Genomic DNA, 18,742 nt, shown 5'->3' on the forward strand with positions numbered 1-18,742 from the left:
ACGACTTTTCCAAAAAACGCTGGGCAGTGGGCACCCTTCAACTTCTGTACGTACCGAGGCTTCGCGAAAATTACAGCAGTATCATAAGGAGCAGCCGCCTGCAGATAGCAGTTGCGGGAAGTTGAATATCAACATTCTTTGAATAAAATTTCAAAAACCCTATCGATTTTAACCCGTACGGAGTACGTAATTTGTTCTAGGTCTAATTTGTAGTTGCAAATTGCAGGTCTGTTTTTTTTGGAGTCAACAAAGCATCGAAGCAGAAAAAAATAGTGAAAGTGTTATTGAGCTGGTTTCTTTGCGACGAAGATCTAATAAACTATTTTGTAAGATGTCGAATCGAACGCAGACTGCGTGGCAAGCAAGGCACGTTCCTGCCAAGAAGGATTCGAAATCCGCGGAACATTCCTCCGTACAATCTCGGCAAGGAAACGACAAGAAAATGACGGCTACGCCAGCCACCACGTCAGGTATGTTAACGATTTCGGAAAACTGAATTGTTCGGGGATAGGGGAAGTTCCGAATTGCGATTACATCTCCTAACAACATGCCGCAGCTAGATATGTAGTAGCACGTTGCAATGCAGGCTACAGCAACCTTGAACGGTTTGGCGCGATATCGAAGCAGCATCAAGATGGCATATCGAAGAAACTGGAAGAGCTTAAACAGAAACTTGGTGACGAGATTGATAGCGACGAGGAGGACGCGCCTCTGGCAAATAAAGAAGAAATTTTCAGCAACATTATACGGCAGTACAATGTGGATGGCAGATACGGTGGAAATGGCGGAGCCGGAGATTCCATCGATGTTCGCAGAATTCTTGGGAATGCCTCATCAGTCAGTGCTTCGACTTGTCTGGTTTGCATCAGTTCCTTGAAGCGGACCGATCCAGTAAGTTGTACCAGTCGAAGAGACTTGCGTAATTTTCGGCAATTTACAATAGCATGTAAACTTTTTTTTGTTAAATAATTTTCAGTTATGATTGTATCGTTATTTTTAATAAAAATTATTTTTTATTCACTTTATTTTTAAAATAATTATCGATTTTTTTCGAAAAACATTATGCTCTTTAGTATCGACACTAGTGTCTTACCATTAGCTGTGGACTGATGCACTACGCAAAATTACAAAATAATATGTAACTTCTGTGGGCTTGTTTGTGTGCATTACTTTATTTTTTTAACAGCTGTGGAACTGCGAAAACTGCGCATCCTCATTCCATCTCGGTTGCATTCAGAAATGGGCAAAGGACGGTGTAATTCGCAGCTCGTCGTTTCTTTCCGATGAATATTTTCCTGAGAAAGATCGATTTTGGGCATGGTAACAAAAGTCACTGCTTATGACTGAATCTGAAGTAAATTATTTTATCACATTGGATAGTTTCGTTTTTTGTACTATTACAGCCCAAAATGCCGATTCGAATATAAAACTCAGAACGCGCCGACCCGCTACTACTGCTTCTGTGGAAAGACAGTGGATCCGCCAAATGATCCCTGGATTTTGCCGCATAGTTGTGGGCAGTTGTGCGAGAAGCATCTGAAAAGTAACTGTGAGCACAGGTAAACTTCTGCAATTAAGATTTTCGGTTTTTAACAGTGCCAAAATGCCTTAGTGTGTAGTGTTTACATCGTGCATTACATGTAGTTGACCGTTCTTTTTGCACTGCAGATGCGTATTGCTTTGCCATCCAGGTTGGTTTACGCTTGTTTTACACTGCGAACCGGGATTGCCGTATATTGACGTGTATTTCATGTATGATGCAGGTCCATGCCCTCCCTGTCCAGCCACGTGCAGCATTTCTTGCTTCTGTGGAAAGAAAAAACACGTGGCGCGTTGTGGTACAGCTCCTGCCAGCTGTGGAACAGCGTGCGGCAAAATGCTGTCATGTGGAAAACATTCTTGCAGAGAAACGTGTCATCCAGGAGATTGTCAACCTTGTGAGCAAACACTACCAATGAAATGCGCGTGCGGTACGGAAACGCTACCACAGCCTTGTGGGACACGGGAGTGGCACTGTCAACGGTATTGTGAAAGAAAAACGAATTCAAGCAGTACATACAGTGTTAGGAGTACTTCGATTGTACGAGTATTTGTTTCCAGGTCATTGGTGTTTTTATACTTTGCTGACGTAATATTATTAATGATCAATCTGCTGTATTTTGTGCACTGCGGCTCCAACGTCTATGTTTCTCTTCCATGTGTGTACCGTGTCGCTCCTTTTCAGTATCTGCGGCAAAACATTTGCTTGTGGTGCGCATAAATGCAGCGCGCAGTGTCACAGTGGTTCGTGTGGACCATGTCCCCGAAGCATGCCGAGATCATGTCCGTGTGGTAAAACAAAGGCCGTTACTGACTGCATTGCAGAAATTCAACCGTGTAACAATACGTGCGGCAAGCCGGTTTGCGGACACCACTTTTGCTTAGAGGTACATACTAACCATGTTTAATTTTTGCAAAATTAATCTGAAACTATGAACTTCACTGTTGCAGCTATGCCATTTTGGTGAATGTGGACCATGCATGCAGTCGACAAGTAAAGTGCAAAATTTTTCTCGAAATATGAAAGCAGCATTGTGTATGACGCCTTTTTACAGAGAAAACATGTCCTTGTGGCGCAAAAACTAAGCAGCTCCCGTGCTCCAAGGATTTCACTTGCGATACGAAATGCAAGTCTATGAGAAATTGCAACCGGCATGCTTGCAACAAGAGATGCTGCATGGGAAATTGCCCTCCTTGTGACCAGGTGCAATTGCAGTTGTTTATGTGTGTTGTTTACTTGCATTAAGTGTAAAATTAATTACAAAAGCGTTTCTTTCTTACAGATTTGTGGGCGCATGCTCAGCTGTCGCACCCATAAATGCGACAGCTTATGCCATTCCGGTCCGTGTTATCCTTGCTCGCAGATGGTGGATCTTGGTTGTGCTTGTGGCCGAAGTGTGATCAGTGTTCCGTGTGGTAGACAGGTAATTACAGTAACTAACTGTAAATACATTTTGCCATTACCTGTTATCACAGTACTTGAGATTTTCGTTAATTTTACAGCGTTCTGTTAAAGCACCGAAATGCTCATATGCATGTGAGCAGCCACCTAACTGCCATCATTCCGTCCGCACCCGACATCCCTGCCATTTTGGAAAATGTCCTCCGTGTGTGCAGATTTGTGAAAAACGTCTTGGTTGTGGCCACACGTGTCAAGCTAAATGTCATTCGGCCGTGGAAGTAACTTTGCGGAGCGACAGCGACCGGCCGGCCGGACCATGGGAAATGAAGGCTGTGCCGGATGTGGAAATACGGAACTACCCGTGTCCTCCCTGCGAACAGTTGGTCCCGGTCCCTTGCTTTGGAGGGCATGACGAAACGCTTATGAAATGCTACCTGAAACGAATAGCTAGTTGTGGACGTCCGTGTGGGAGAAAAATGGACTGCGGTAATCATTTGTGTCCATTACCGTGTCACGAATTGGAAGGAGCGGCTGGTGATGTCACGGTACGAACGAAACAGATTAATTAATTTGGTTGACAGAATGCATTGCGATGATTACTTGTTCCCTGAGAGCATACTGTTTCGCGTTGACTTAACGTCTTTTTTTCGAACCGCCGTTAGGTATTCCATAATGACTTGTTGAAAGTCCAGAGTAAAATTTTTCAGGTTGACGCTGCCTGCGAAGAATGTACGTCTCTTTGTACTCGCGCGACCCCATGTGGTCATCCGTGTATCCTTCCTTGCCATCACGGTCCGTGTTCACAATGTGCGGAAATCGTTCGTATCAAATGCCACTGCCAGAGCATGATACTGAAGTTTTCTTGTGCCAAAGTTTTCGGATTGAGTGAAGAAGAAAAGAGGGTTTTGTTTTCATGCAAAGCTCAGTGTCCGAGTTTATTGACTTGTGGACATCCGTGCTCGAAGTTGTGTCATATTGCCGTTGAACCCCATTCCAACATTTCTGATTGCAAGAAGAAGGTGCAAGTGAAGTGCCCGTGTGGGAATTTGAAAGAACAACATTCCTGTAATAAAGTCACCAGTGGATATAAACTTGCATGTAACGCTGAATGCCAGGCTCTGGCAGACGCTAAACGAAAGGTGAGTTATTGTCGGAGTGAAGGTACCAGTGTGTGATTGTCGGTTTTGGTGTTTAGGAAGAAGAGCAACGTGTTCAAGATGCAGCCGATAAAAAATTAAAAGCTGAGCAAGAACTGCAGGAGCAGTACGACAGAAAGATGCGAGGTCGGAAGCGACGCAGAGATCGAAGGGGGTCTGCGGACGATCAGCAGAATTTTGTGGTGGAAAATTGGAAGCATCTTACTGGTGGAGCGGTCTTTCTGCTGCTGTTGGCGATTCTGCTGCGAAGTTTCCAGGTGATATGATTTCGGGAGGTTTTGCACAACTCCATTGAGGTGATTGTCTCTTTTAAGTTGACGACACGTTTAAATATTGAATAAAATGAGAACTTTATATTTATATAGTTGCACACAATGAATAACAATAAATCACTAATATATTTTAATATATCTGCTTCATTTATAGTCATTTTGTATGTTAACCAATTCGCTTAAAAGTGGACACATTAAATGTTAGGAATTGCGATCAGCTATCAACTAATCAACTTTTCCTGTCTTGTATGCGCATCCACGGGCTTAATATAATAACAATCAGTAAAACATAAAGAGTATAAAATTTTTAAGGCTGCCGCAAAAGCGTAGAAACGCTGAAATTTATCCCTCTGCAACACATCTGATGCGCATGGCAGAAACTGCAGTGTCCTCTCCCCGTGTCCAGATTCAGGCAGTATTATGGAGCTTTTTAAATGCATACGAGTCTATAAAATCACACTGCTTGAACTGGAAGTTATCACCGTCAATATCAATCCAAACGATTCTTGTGACCTTGATTAGATTTGGCTATTAAGACCACATCCTTGAAATCCAAATATGCGGTTCCATGAAAAGCGATATTGCTCAGCACGACCAAATATTCACAAATGGCAAACATAGTGTACACTGCAAACAAGCAAATCTGGGGTTACTGTACCTATGGTAGGTATAAGTCGGTATGACGATACAGCTAAACCATAGAAAAGAATAATACTGTGTAGTACGTGCGCTCGTAGCCGACCCTCTCTGCCAGTCTTAACAACCTGTGGTCGAGTTGTAATGAATTGTGCAAACAAACTGTACCCACAATTTGCTGATCGGGCGGCGAAGCAACGGCTCAGGCAATTTGCAGTTCAGAGCTGAACTAATTCCGAGCCGTAGAAGCACTTACAGTACTTCCATCACAGTAGCCGTTACTATTTCCAAAAAGGATACCATAAAGTACCGATCTTTCTACATCCGTCTTTAATGACAATTTCGTATTTTTTTAATTTCGGCTTAGTTGCCATTTGCAGAAGAACGCCGTGGAGTTAGGTACATAAGTGCTAGAATGCCTGCAAAATATCTAAAATTTGTAACTGACTCCCGTGGGCGGTTGCCAACATGAAAATTTAAATAGGTGCATGCTACATACATGTTATTACATACGTATTTTATGACGAAAAAACAATTATTCTCATTGCAAAGTTGTGCGTAACGTTAACATTAATTACGACGGATGGCCAAATACTGTCATGCAGAAAAGCCTTTTTCAAGTATTTTGATAAGTTATGCGCCAGGTTCTTGTACAAATGTACTCACCAATCACCAATATACGGGTTTGGTTGCCTTGCTGTTTCCAATATCAAATAAACAGCCGTTTAAAGGTACACAATCAGACTATATCTCCGAGATGTGCATTGAGTCCATTCAAAAAGATTTGTAATCATTAACCAAACACGCATCCATCCATATTTGAGTACAAAGTGGCATTTTAAGTTGCATAATATTATTATGTTGAGCTACAGAAATACACTGAGCATTTCGCAGAAATAGCGCGCTGGTCCGGCCGGTCTATGCAAACAAAGGCACACGTGCAGTGCTACTGGTCGGAACTGAGCCAGGAGCCGGACAGAAGGTCAGCATGCCCCATTGAGAATGCATTTCCATCCGCGATTTATGCCCCCCGTTAGCTTGGATAATGAATTATTTGCTTATGCGTATGTTCTTTTTCAAATTTTTTTTAAGATTCATTCTCCTTACGCTTTAACGATCACAACCGTCTGTTTAGTTTTTGAATATGACCACAATATCTCGAGATATCGCTTCTCATTAAATATGCAGGCACAGCGTGTTTACACAATTCATTACAACTCGACCACAGGTTGTTAAGACTGGCAGAGAGGATCGGCTACGAGCGCACGTACTACACAGTATTATTCTTTTCTATGGCTAAACTGTCTGCCACACAGGTGCACTAAAAATCAAGCATATCCAATTAAAAAAAACTGTAAAAAGCAGTACTATTCAACAAATCAGTATAAACTATTACTCTGGTTGACGTTTTAATGTGAATCCACTTACCTCCTGGCTCACAGTACCAGTTGTGCCGAAAGAAAAAATAAAGCGAGATAAGAAAAACGGAAACGTTGACAACGAAAAACACAAATTTATATCGCAAGGATTTTTTCAGGTCAGTATCGGCGCTGTATTCCCGGCATAAGCGCCAGAAAAGAAATAAAGTGTCGATCATGTAACAGACGGAGAACGCCACAAAGCATACGAACATTGCTTCATGTATCTCTGTAAAAAAATATCATTAGTTTCTTTACAGTACCAAAATAATAAGGGTTAAGCATTAACCCGGTATGCAAATATTACAACAACAAAAACTCACTGTAGTTTTCCGTCGAGGATACATATGTAAGAATTACAAGTGCAGCATTTTCCAGGAGATTGAGAGCAAAATTTAGGTAGGCTAAACGCAATAATAATCGATTGTGCGATATAGCAGAGGAGGTCCGATAAAAGTTGAGATACAGAAACGCTACGAACAATCGCGGCGCGCTATGGATAGCAATTCCGGTTCGCCAGATGTATCTCTGCGGAGTGAATCCGCCAATGGAAGAGCTAAGAGAAGGAAGATAGTTTGCAACCTAAAAAAATAGTCAACCATAACTGACAATAGCGTAACCACGGATAAATAATCAAGTAACAGGTAACTTAAAGTTGCAAATAACAGCACTTATGATCACAAATATCAGCAAAAAAGATCAAAATATTAAAATAAATAAAAGTTTTCCAGAAGTTGCAGAACAGTTTCCAGATGTATCCTCACGTTGCAGTGAGTCGCCACGGATCGTTCGAAGTCGTAATACAATGACAGAAAAACGCAGGCCACAAGGCTGAGCAGAGGAAGCGATAAAGTGATCACCGCAAAGGTCTCGAAGCGGACTTTTAAAAGTCCACCAGATAATGATTGGGAGGCCATTAGGAGAAGTCGATGTTCGGCAATCCACACAATATTCGGATTGCAAGTCTTTGACTACGCCACTTTGAGAATGTCGGAAAACGATCCAACAAAAACAGCAGAATCAAAAATTAAATATGCATGCAACGCACCAATTGCATGACAGCAAGAATTGCTACAGAATGAAAAGAAAACTAAGAAAAATAATTATCTTACTGTCCTTAGAAGTGCGAAAAACTCTTACAGAAAGTTGTAAGTATACTGCTACCAATTTACCGTAACTTTTGCATAAATCTTATGTAAACCTTTGTTCCGTTTTCGAAATGCGACTTGCCGTGTGACTCAGGTGTGAGAGAGTGCTTTGAGATGCCCGTGACGTCATCGCGAGGATCTTGTTGTGGTTTTGTATGCCAGATCATCTTTTCCGTTTGCTTGCAACTAAAAGTTACTAACCAACAAACTGCAGTTGTATAAACTTTTTCTTTATTTTTATTACTTTATGCAAACTTTTTTATTTCTTTCTTAAGCAAATGATGTTTCCAGTAATTGTACTTAGTATACTGTGAACAGCAAGCGTGGGAACTCCTTGAATCTTTGGGCTTTCAAATGGAGTACGTATCAGAATAATTTCAAATGTCGCTTGCGTTTGGTATCGCGATGCGGCTTTTTGAAGGACTTGGCCGATCCGCTGTTCAGCCACTGTTTCGCTCCTCTTCTTGCAAGCCAACAGTAATTCGGAAAAATCTCAGCAGTAAACAATGGATTACCAGTGACATTTTAGATATCGAGCAGAGGAACAGTCGGAATATTCAAGATGAAGAAGCAAAGACTCGCCCGTCACCGCGGTAAAATGTTGTATGTTTTACAATTTGCATTAATTCTGTAGCTACTTATGTATTACGATTGCCTCCGCTGTAATGACTTGGAGCAGTGCACAACCACACATGTTCGTAAAATTAGTCGAAATACTTTTAACCGCATGCTTCACTTTGCTCACATGTCAGGTTGAACCCTAAAAATCGAAGGAAAACAATTATGCCAAGTGAAATATCTGATGAAATTCTGTTCGGAACCAATCCTGTACTTCTGGCACTGCGAGCTGGACAGCGGCAATTCTATCGCCTGCTGATAACGGAAGCGAAGACCTTGTCACAGGAACATCACAACCAAGAAATCCTTCGCTTGTGTTCGGAACGAAACATTCCGGTCAAAATTGAGGAAGCTGTTGTTCTCAAAAAGATTTCTTGTGATCGTCCCCATCAGGTACGAATTTGATTGGCTGATGTACGTACTGGTGTAGTCATTTAGCGATCTAGGAATAAACTGCGTACATAAAAACTCGCTAAACGCTGTTGTCAACGGCAAAAGACCAGTTTGTTCTTCGTTTCTGTACAATATTAAGCGAATTACTCGCTTTGCTTGTTGAAGTTATTGCCGAATGCCGTACGGGAAATTAAAGCGTTCTTAATATGTTCCCTACCTGAATGCATAATTGCATGGTAGCATTGTTACATAACGTTTCATTGTTGTCGTAATGCGATTTTGTGAGCACTGCGATTTTTTATCGTCACCAGTATATCATTTCTTAGGGGTTATGTTTAGAATGTTCGCCTTTAGTGCCATCGGAGATGTTGCACTCAAAGCTTTCTTCCGCTCTGCGAGACGCTGCACAACAAAAACTTTGGCTTCTGTTGGACGGAATTTATGTACGATTGCGAAAAAAGTTGTTCTAGATGACTCATTTGCAGAAATTGCACGGACTGCGTTATTACTTGTTTACCGGCAAAGAATCCAATGAATCTTGCAGGATCCAATGAATCTTGGAGCAATTATGAGATCGGCATATTTTTTTGGCGTGGAGAGAATATTCTTGATGGAAGGGTCGAGGTTTGTTGTAAATTTTTCTACACTCTTTTAGCTGTAGTTTTTTGGCATTTGGGACATATTTTGGAATAAAAATGCGACACCGTACGGATGTCGCTTGCAGAATGGTGCTAAATAATTTGCTGATTGAATTACCGTAACTGATATAAGTATCTGAATTGGAATTCGTAGTTGTCCTTTATCCCCGATTGTCAGCAAAGCCAGTGCCGGTGTTATGGAAATTTTGCCTATCCATGTGCTGAAGAGAGCACAACTGAAGGAGTTTGTAAAGGTATGGCATAAGTCGCATAACCATCCAATCGACTGTATAAAAATATACGTAAATATTTAGATTTATTTCATATGCTGTATTTTTACAAGCAGTGTGATTGTGACTATCGGATACGGCGGAATAATCTGCTTATTGCAGTTGGCGAAAGAACAGAAATGGGACATTGTGGGCACCGTCAGCAAGAACGAAGCTAAACAAGCCAACCTGGCAGAACCGTGTTCCATCCATGAGTTGCAGCTTCCGGACAACGTGATACTTGTGTTTGGTAATTAGAAAATCTGTGTCCACGGAGTTTGATACAACTGTAATCGACTGATGCGCATTTTGTTAGGGAATGAAAATAAAGGCATTGACTGGGAGCTTCTTCAAGCGTGTCCTACGGTGGTGACAATCCAACCTGGTCGGAATGATATAACAGAGGGAGCTGATTGTCTGAACGTTTCTGTTGCAGCTGGTAAAGGCATCAAAGTGACGCCGTTACAGACTGGGTAAACGGAAACTAAAACGCTTTTCGTTGCAGGAGTGATACTAAGTCATATCGCTTGGCAGCGCCAGAAAAGTACTACTACATGATGTCAGCATTTCCTGTTCTGGTTTACCGCTACTGCAAGCCTACTCAACCTTCGAGTTTCGAAGCCTTCACAGTTGTATTTGGTAAAATTTTCTAAAATCGAAGTGTTGCTGAACGCAAATCTCACTTATTTTTGGGTGTGTGGTCCAAATTTGTGAAAAGCTGGTAAAAAGGTAATATTGATGACTGTTTTTTATTTTCCTGCTCCCTGTGCGAAACTGAGTTAGTACATGAATATGATTATGCATATCATTATATTAAACAAAAAGTATGTCTGCAAATTACAATAGTTGGTTACCGGAAAGTGCAGGGTTTCAAAAGCTTAACTTTGAGCCGAACTCACCGTGCTTGTACCGGTTTTCCGTTGTTACTAACTTATTACTAGTAGTATACTAACTACGCTTCTCAAAATAATAATTATTTCAATATTGTGCTTCTGAAATTTTTCAAGAATGTTGCTAAATTTTAGAGCAAGTCGCCAAAAAAAAGCAGTACATAAGGACGGATTTTTTTCGTTTTCGTCGTACGAAGCACGGTACGTTGTACGTACGGTGGCGTACGTTATCGTTCGGCCATCGTTCAAGCGTTAAAAGTTTCCGTAGCGTAAGATCAAAGTACTTCCTGGATCAGTGGAACTCAATTTTCAATAATTTTTGCTTCAAATCAGTCCTGGATCGTTTGGGTTTCTTTTCGATTGACGATTTACTGTTTATTTGTGTTTTTAGTTATTCCTTTTACAACATTTGTATTTGTGTGATATTAGTTTTGACTATACAAATTTTTCAGATTAGAACAGGTGCGTTACATGGGTTTGCCGTTGCAGGGAACGCGAAAGACCAGGTTGTTAGATCCTGCCCATGGTATAGAATGGCATGGCGCGCTAATCTTTCTTGAACTTTTTGGCCTTTGGGCAGTCCCGGCACTGGCAGTGTGATGAATTCTTCGAATTATAGCACCCCTTGATTATTTGCGATTTTTTTGTTAATTTTCGTTTATTTGCTGGTCTTGGCCCTTGGGCCCTCATAGTTTTTAGATTATTATATTCGAAACCTTCGGTTAATCTGTGTTTAGCGACTTTAGCGGAGTTTAGACTTTAGCCACTAAAAAAGTATTCCGGTACACAGCGAAACCAAAACTTTTTAGGTTGCTTGCAGTCTGCGTTCAGCAAGTTGAGAAACTAGACTGCTGAACCTGAAACTGAGATAAACTTTCACATTTTTCATCGGGGTGCTTAGTTAATCGTGCCCTCGTACCAGCGTTACATTAAACGTCGTTCGTTATTAGTATGGAAGGAGAGACCAGTGCAGAGCCTGCTGCTGTTCCGTCAGCTTCGACTGTCGCTGAGAAGCCTGCCACTGAAGGCAACGAACTGTCTGCATCGAATTCGACCGAAGCAGGACCAGTGGTACAACCACCTCCCGTTCCTCCTCCGGCTCCGGTGGTGAATCCCCCAGTTACAGAAACCTCTATCATTTTGCGACCCACCATCTCCACTGTGACAACCACGGCGACAACGACCCCAACAGCAACAGCAATATCCGTGGTTAATGCCACGGGAAGCGATCTGGGTGGACAGCAGTATTATGTGGTGGTTGGAGCGGATGGCACGAATAGCTTGGTGGCTGGTATTCCTGCGGGTATGTCATTGTAGAATTTTTTATAGTGGCGCGCAAAGTGTTAATCGTACAAAAAAATTATAGATTCTCTCCGCATTGCACCTGTCTCCGATTTATGTTAAAAGTTGTTTTAGATATTTTGATTCGCATTTGCATTCAGATTTATTTTTGTTTTGAATATCTTTTGAGGATTAATAGATTAGGACTGTAGTAGATTAGAGAAAACATTCTCGCTTTCCTCTGCGGTAAAAAATAGGGATGGTCATAATAAATATTTACAAATTTCAGGCATCACAAACGCTACGTCAGCTCAAATACAAGGAACCACTGTTATTGGCACGGTTGTCGGATCCACTTCACGCCCCGGAACAACGATCCCAACCGCTAATATTATCGCTCAAGGAGGTCCGGTTACGATTAAACGCGGCACTGTTCGTCCCGGCACCCTGACGACCAAATCTGCGCCTGTTCTCGCCAGAGCGGCAGTTTCCATTCCCAAGGGACATACCATCGTCCCTCGTGCAGGACAAGTGGTACCCGGTCCGGCGGGGACGAGTGCCACTTCGGGTATTGTTAAGATGATAACCGTGCCGGCGCTGGGGTCTACCGCGGGGCAGAGTACTGTATCTGTCTACCTTCCGGGGCCTTCCGCGGCCACCGCTACTCCCCTGGTGCGTCGCGCGTCACCCACCAAAGCAGTTCCCATAAAGACCATCACGCAGCCCGTGCAGGCAGCCCGCACTGTCTTTCACGCGCGTCCAACCGTTGCTGCCCCGGCTGCTACCACTACGGCGGCTCCTGTTGTGGCGGCTGTGACAACGTCGGCACCGACCACCAGCACCACAACGACAGTCACGCCCGTTATTGCTGCTAAGAAGCCCGCAGCTACACGAGTAGCACCGACGGCTGCTGGGAAGACAACGGTAGCCAAACCGGCTGCCGCAACAGCTGCGGCGCGTGTTCTGACGAATAAGAACACGACTTCCGCTGACCGCGCTGCGCAGTATCGGAAGGCCATCGGGGACAGCATGATGAAGCTGCACAAACTGGAGACGTCCATTATGAAGCTGAATCCCGATAAAGCCACACCGTTTACCGTTGGTGAAATTTTCACCCAGACCGCTGCATCTTTTGCCAAAATGGCTTCTTTGACGTCGCATTTATCGCTAGATAGTCAAGGGCCTGCTGATAAACGGCGTTGGTCTCCAGAATTGGTTACTAAGTTCATAACGACTGTGACGACATTTGCAACCAGTATGAAGGAAATTGGGGACGAGTTAAAAGGCCGTCATGAAAAACAGCTGATAGGCAGTTTGAAGCGGAAGGCGGAAACGGAAGGCAGTGCCCCCAAAAAGACGGCAGCGGTTTCAATTTTGAAGGTTCCAGTGGTCAGTGCTGCTAAAAATCCACCAGCTCCGAATGAAAATCTGGAGCCGTTGAAGGATGCAGCGGGTATGTTGGTCACTGTGCCTCACTCCTCAGTTGCCATAGTATGACATTTACCCTTTTCCTTACAAGTCGACTATTCTGTTTGTGATAAATGACTCTTCACTTACGATAATTTATATCTTCTTATGATTAGCTGAGAGAAGCTTATTAGCGGCTTTCATAAAAACATTGATTTGTTTAGCTGATTCTGTAAATATTGGATTTGCTGTTGTTTGAAAACTGAAAAAAATTTAAGTAGTCGATAAAAGAACATGTGTGCTGCTATTTTTATGCTTTTTAGTCAAGATGCCTTCTACATCAACCAGTACACCGGTGCCTTCCGCCAAGGAGCCAAAGGCTGGGGAAGAAAAAGTGGATGAAACATTAGCAACCGAGACTACAACATCAACGGCGTCTGCTGCAAGCGAACCTCCGACTCCTGCATCTAATGCTTTGGATAACACTGTTTATCTTACTCCTGCATCTGAAGGCACTCCACAACAATCCCACACTATGTCTGAAGCTACCAGTCAGCCATCCGAAAAGAGCGCCACTGTAGAGACATTGGAAACAGCGGAGCGGGAGAAGTTGCCTGAAAAAAATGCAGTTAGGGAGTCCCCTTCAACAGATATTGAACTTGGAAAGCCCGACGTGACGACGTTGAATGACCTGCCTGTTGCGGAAAACGTCGTGATCAGCGAAGGAATTGTGGAAGAAGGTGAATTAGTGTACGGAAAGGTGAGCAAAGTGGTTACGTTGGGCTTATCGTTTTTTCAGACGTTCTTGGAGGAAGCAGCAGTGGTGGAGAGCCAGAAATACGGTCCGGAGATCATTGACCGCTGCTCTCCGGTTATTGTCGAACAGATATTGGAAAGCTTCCTGAATAATATCTTTTAGTTAACGTGTTTCTCCTCTGGAGCAGTTTTGCTGGCCTGCCTTTTTGGGAATGTAAATTTTGCGTTCAGTTTTGATTTTTTATAGAATAAGCGCAATAATTTTCTTTCAGTTTTGATCTGCTTGGTGTTATGTTTGGTGCGCAAGCAGCTTTAGAATTTTAGGCTTATGAGTGATGAGCAGTGTATTGTTTTAGTTTTTTGTGTTCCGGATCCGCGTTAGAAGTGCGGTAATCTAAAATTTTGAGTTGTGGTCTACCGTTTTTTTCCACTCACTTGCAGAATGAAGAACAGTGCGTTGTATTGTATCCGGGGATTATAGAAAAATATTTAATTATTTCATAAGAAAACCAATTTTTTGTACCTTGTAAATGTACCTTGTACCTTGTAAATGGCTAAAAAGCGAAGATTCGGCCGGTCGGTCAGACGGTGTCGGTTTCGGGCTGTTCGATAGGAGGAGTTTGTTGGGTAGAATTTAGAACTGTACCGCCACTTTGTGGCCGTTTATTAAACTGGTAGACGCTCATTCCAGCGTGGCGCGTTGTAATTGGCACAACTTGCGCAGCTGTGGTATGTAGGACAAGTTTCGCAGACCAGTGTTTTGGTTTTTGGCGTAAACAACAATCAAACTTATTTCTTTGTTGGCCTTTGCAGAAATTTCATTAAAGTTAAACTAGTGCATGAAATCTGATGAAAGTGATGAAATCTTGTTTAGATCTTGTCCCGGACGATACAGTTATGATTGGACGATAGTCGATAAGATAGTGATGACATCTTGGTGTGTACAATAGTGCCACATTATCTCGGAACTTGCGTTTTGTTTTGGAATCTATCGAATCTGATTAAGCACTAGTCTGCACTGGAGTATTTCTTCTTCAGTCATTAATGGTAGTCAAAATATTTTCTGTCACCAGTCACCTGTCATGTTTACCACATTTAAGTTATACTTATCTGCACAAGAAAAGTGATTGTGGATGGAAGCATGACCGATAGAAATTGCAACATCCAGAATAACAGATGACTGCCGTTGGGAGTCCGGGATCTTGATTCTTCCAGCTTGATTTAGCTGAGCTGGCAACCTTGCTTATGAGATTGGTTTTATTTGCACCACATTTTACGAAGAATGTCGCAGAAAGGAACTGGTACCTGGGCGGTTCTTGATCAGGATGAATTTGACGATCTGCAGAAATACGTCAGCATACTCGCACAGAAAGCAGCCAGTTTAATTGTGGAAGCCAGAACTGGTCAGAAATGCTCGACTTCCTCGAAACCATCTAATGCGGATTGGGTAAATGTAATTGCGCGTTTTTCCAGATTTCTAATTTGAAAGCGTTTACTATTGTGGTTTTGTATCTGGATGCAGATTCACAGGTTTAATACCGCCGTTTGAATTTTAGACATCAGTAGATAAGGTTTAAACGTTGAAACTTTGAACACGCTTTGAATTTTCTTTTAATATTTCTGTGCTGCCGATTTTATCCAATAATAAAATTTTGGCTTGTTTTTTGCGAACTCTGAATGCAGATTTTTGAATTGAATCATATATTGACATCAAAATGTAGTTCGCGAGTTTCCACCCATTGTCCTTCTTGTTTGTTGTCGTGTGCTTCGCTGATTACAATCAACGTGCGTGAACGAACTGCTGGCAAAGTTCGACAGCTTCGAATTGCAAGTTGAAATCCGGACATGACACATCACAGCAGCACTTATGATTGCACAATCAAATCGAGTTTTGCTGTGTGTGGTCTCATTTTGACCAGCTGGTTGTGGTGCAAGGCTAGCTGTATTTTTGCTTTGTTTACATTATTATTTCGCTAATCCCTTTCTTTATTCTAGCCATACCGTTTTTTTATGGCCTCAGAATAATGATACTGTATATATCTACACAAAATAAGGGACAGCTGCACAACAGTAATACGCTGGACGCGATTTTGTAGGTCCTGTTCTAGTTCTACGATCGGCTTATAAATTTATGGTTCAGATATAATAAAGTATTCTTCAAATATATTAATTAGATATTTGGTATAAAAAATATTCTTCAAATTTGTGCACGGTGTCCTTATTTTACCGCTCCAGCGCAGTGACATGCATGCACATGCGTTTTGCATTCATATAAATCGTTTCTAACTTTTTCTGTGCCAAATCTGCTTTTGCTTCCTGGTTACCAACTGTAATACCGGCACCACGAATTTCAGATGATCATTTTCATTTTTTCCGTCTTTTTGCTAATTTTGCTCATGCTTTTGTGATGTACGATGAAGCAGCTGTACGAAATATGTTTTTCAGTTTGGACTGGCTGTGCGAGAAGTTCCCAATGTGCGCCAAGATTTCAAGGAAATGACGAAGGATCATAAAGCTGTTCTGGATAAGCCGTTCGGAGTGGAAATCATCGCCCGTTTGCCCACATCCACGGAGGAAATCCCAATAGAATATTGGTGGTTGTGGTTTGATGAAGACATTCGAGATCAAGATGTGCGAGTTCGGTACCTTGTATACAACCGGATGGCAGTTTTGTTGAAGTCCATTATTGTGAGCCTACGCGCCAGTCCTGTTAATAAGTATGACTACCATATACGGATACTTACCGGCATGCGAAAATGGAAATAGTTTACCCAGAGGCTGTGTTTTAGGTTGGTACGGCAGAATGATTATTTCAAATTTTCACATCGTCTGTTTGTTGGCAAGCCCAATCTGGACAGTTTGAGCCCTATTGCCAAAAACTATAAGGTTGGTGGTTGTGAGGTTTTTTGAGGAGCAGGCATCTCTAATTGATACTGGAATTTATTTTATAGATTGGACCATTAAAAACTCCATATGGCTCGATTTTTTTCATGGGAGCCTGCAGAGAAACGGCATTTTCTGAAACGCAGAGTCCACGCTCAGTTTCCGATCCAGTTCCGGTAGCGACTGAGAAGTTTTCCGGTAATCCCAGATTTGCATTCCATGGCCGAAGCAGTCTATCCAGAACTCCGGAGAAATCGCCGTCATCACACGGCAGTGTTCCAGCAGAATCGCCCGTATCCGAAGGCCGGTAGGTCGTAATTTGCCATAACATTTTGTTAAAATTTCTACAATTCAAGAAAAAGCTCGCACCGTTGGTTTTGATACTGTATTGCATACATTCGTATGAAATATGAGAAGTACAAAAGCAGGTCGATCTTGAACTATTTCGTAGAATAACTGGTTGAAGTGAAGCAGCCGGCAACCGAGTCTGTTGTAAATTTTCAGAATTCATGTGGAATTCGGACAGTTTCCGGCCCATCAGGATTTGCATGGCTACAAAAACGAGCAGAGAAAAGTTCTCCGCTTTGCTGATCTCCAGTGCACTGGTGCCTTCGCCGTTCCCTCTAAAAGCCCATCGGATTCTGACGACGATAGTTATGAACTTCCTGACAGAGCTTTTGCCACTCTTTACCCCTTTGTGGATGATGAAGACGATACGGACAATGCGGCCGTTTTACCAGAAATCAGCAAATCGTCTCCGAAAGCCGTTAAAGAGGCCCTGAAACGAGATAAAACCGATGCCGTCGTGGTGAAGAATGTGGAGTTTGTATTGCAACCTGAGATTTCCCTGCTTTCCCATGCTTCGTTTCCTGATGATGGATTTGATGAAGACGACGTTCTGGAAGCTGAACGAGTAGTAAGTTGACCGATTATGTGCACAAGTTTTGATGGATCACATAATTATTGCTTCTTTTTTAATAAAAGAAACTTTGTAAGACAGGGGTTTTATTTGTTACTTTCGTTCTCGTACGAATACATTTTCTTGTATTAGCTGAAGTCTAAAACTTTGTTGTACTAGCTACGTTGAGTCGTTGACTACTACTTTATTGTACTAACCACTACTCCTACTATTTAATTACTAATTCGTTATTTAAAGGCGATACCCTGAATGCATTCTATGCATGTGTCATCTTTTTTTAAGATGCACGCCTTTAGCTTAAAGGAGACCTGCCTCTTTACAGAGGACAATAAACATTGTTATTATTATTACTCTTTCAGAGGCCTGCATTTGCGCCATCTAGAACCAGAACGGGATCAAATGATTTAGCCAATTTTTATCATACTTGCCAACTGGCACCTGTGAATCTCAAATCGTTGGAAAAACGTGGAGTAAACCTTGCTCACACAGTAAAATCGTTGAACCAGAATTTGATGGGAATGGAATCACAGTTACATGAATTTGACAAATTTGTGGAAGATCTGCGGCAGATCGGTGATTCTTCTTGGGTAATGACGATGAGCAGTCAGTGAAAGCCTGATGGGTGCGCGTAATAAATGGTTAGAAGTTTATTCCGTTGAGGGGGCATGGGCATTTTCTGCTTTCAGTGACGGCCTAGAGTTCGGCCTTGTATAGTCACCGATTTATTTTCGGTTAGGTTTAACAAATGTTTTATCTTGTGCACTGAGTTTCAAAAATTTGCGGGTTTGTGTTTTTACGCGTTCTTGTACCATAGTTCTGTAAACATTGTCGTTTAATAAACGCCTTTATATGCTCTCAGTTTGGTGCTGCCGAAAATGAAACTTTTTATGTGCGGTTCCAATTTCGTGTGTAGGGAGAATTCTGTACAATGTGCACGGTGCGAAATGATGCTTCCATGGACCGCCGTCTGTTTTGATAAATTTGGCTGAAGCCAAACAATACGAGTCGTACCACGGTATGTATCTATATTTACCGTGTTCGTACTGTAATTGATATTTGAAATCCTGATTCACAGATTCAGTTTCGTTTCTAGCAAATACTTAAGTCGTAAACGGG

At 42.2% G+C, this 18,742-nt stretch overlaps 5 protein-coding genes across 8 annotated transcripts; 4 read left to right on the plus strand and 1 right to left on the minus strand.

The window, feature by feature from the left end:
* The first annotated feature begins 169 nt into the window (after positions 1-169).
* On the plus strand, positions 170-4,668 carry LOC129585119 (NF-X1-type zinc finger protein NFXL1-like). The gene is made up of 13 exons (XM_055477679.1): positions 170-470; positions 587-891; positions 1,187-1,320; positions 1,404-1,559; positions 1,669-1,691; positions 1,764-2,022; positions 2,225-2,426; positions 2,491-2,533; positions 2,595-2,743; positions 2,823-2,963; positions 3,043-3,486; positions 3,649-4,080; positions 4,137-4,668. The coding sequence occupies exons 1-13, from the start codon at positions 332-334 to the stop codon at positions 4,362-4,364; spliced, it is 2,655 nt and encodes an 884-aa protein (XP_055333654.1). The 5' UTR covers positions 170-331; the 3' UTR covers positions 4,365-4,668.
* On the minus strand, positions 4,522-7,642 carry LOC129585121 (post-GPI attachment to proteins factor 2-like). The gene is made up of 5 exons (XM_055477682.1): positions 7,189-7,642; positions 6,748-7,006; positions 6,435-6,653; positions 4,884-4,997; positions 4,522-4,816 (listed from the first exon to the last, which is right to left on the minus strand). The coding sequence occupies exons 1-5, from the start codon at positions 7,339-7,341 to the stop codon at positions 4,779-4,781; spliced, it is 783 nt and encodes a 260-aa protein (XP_055333657.1). The 5' UTR covers positions 7,342-7,642; the 3' UTR covers positions 4,522-4,778.
* Positions 7,643-7,735: 93 nt separating this feature from the next.
* Positions 7,736-10,577, plus strand: LOC129585120 (rRNA methyltransferase 1, mitochondrial-like). 3 transcript variants are annotated; one of them, XM_055477681.1, is made up of 8 exons: positions 7,740-8,175; positions 8,325-8,583; positions 8,910-9,026; positions 9,128-9,207; positions 9,376-9,475; positions 9,614-9,740; positions 9,807-9,929; positions 9,996-10,577. In XM_055477681.1, the coding sequence occupies exons 1-8, from the start codon at positions 8,135-8,137 to the stop codon at positions 10,046-10,048; spliced, it is 900 nt and encodes a 299-aa protein (XP_055333656.1). In that variant the 5' UTR covers positions 7,740-8,134; the 3' UTR covers positions 10,049-10,577. The 3 variants fall into 3 exon arrangements, 2 of the variants coding, with proteins under 2 accessions (XP_055333656.1, XP_055333655.1); XM_055477680.1 differs by having other exon boundaries at positions 7,742-8,165; XR_008689970.1 differs by lacking the exon at positions 9,996-10,577 and having other exon boundaries at positions 7,736-8,165; positions 9,568-9,740.
* Positions 10,578-10,871: 294 nt separating this feature from the next.
* LOC129585122 (mucin-2-like) lies at positions 10,872-14,284 on the plus strand. Its single transcript, XM_055477683.1, has 4 exons — positions 10,872-10,906; positions 11,331-11,683; positions 11,951-13,114; positions 13,392-14,284. The coding sequence occupies exons 2-4, from the start codon at positions 11,332-11,334 to the stop codon at positions 13,985-13,987; spliced, it is 2,112 nt and encodes a 703-aa protein (XP_055333658.1). The 5' UTR covers positions 10,872-10,906; position 11,331; the 3' UTR covers positions 13,988-14,284.
* Positions 14,285-14,512: 228 nt separating this feature from the next.
* On the plus strand, positions 14,513-18,479 carry LOC129584912 (autophagy-related protein 13-like). Of its 2 annotated transcripts, none has more exons than XM_055477334.1 (6): positions 14,513-15,277; positions 16,270-16,541; positions 16,614-16,710; positions 16,776-17,014; positions 17,212-17,623; positions 17,986-18,479. In XM_055477334.1, exons 1-6 carry the CDS (start codon positions 15,107-15,109, stop codon positions 18,235-18,237), a joined length of 1,443 nt encoding a protein of 480 aa, XP_055333309.1. In that variant the 5' UTR covers positions 14,513-15,106; the 3' UTR covers positions 18,238-18,479. The 2 variants fall into 2 exon arrangements, with proteins under 2 accessions (XP_055333309.1, XP_055333310.1); XM_055477335.1 differs by having other exon boundaries at positions 14,515-15,271.
* Positions 18,480-18,742: the final 263 nt, after the last annotated feature.

This window comes from Paramacrobiotus metropolitanus, unplaced genomic scaffold (genome assembly GCF_019649055.1).
Source record: "Paramacrobiotus metropolitanus isolate TYO unplaced genomic scaffold, Prichtersi_v1.0 Parri_scaffold0000015, whole genome shotgun sequence".
Lineage (NCBI taxonomy): Eukaryota > Metazoa > Tardigrada > Eutardigrada > Parachela > Macrobiotidae > Paramacrobiotus > Paramacrobiotus metropolitanus.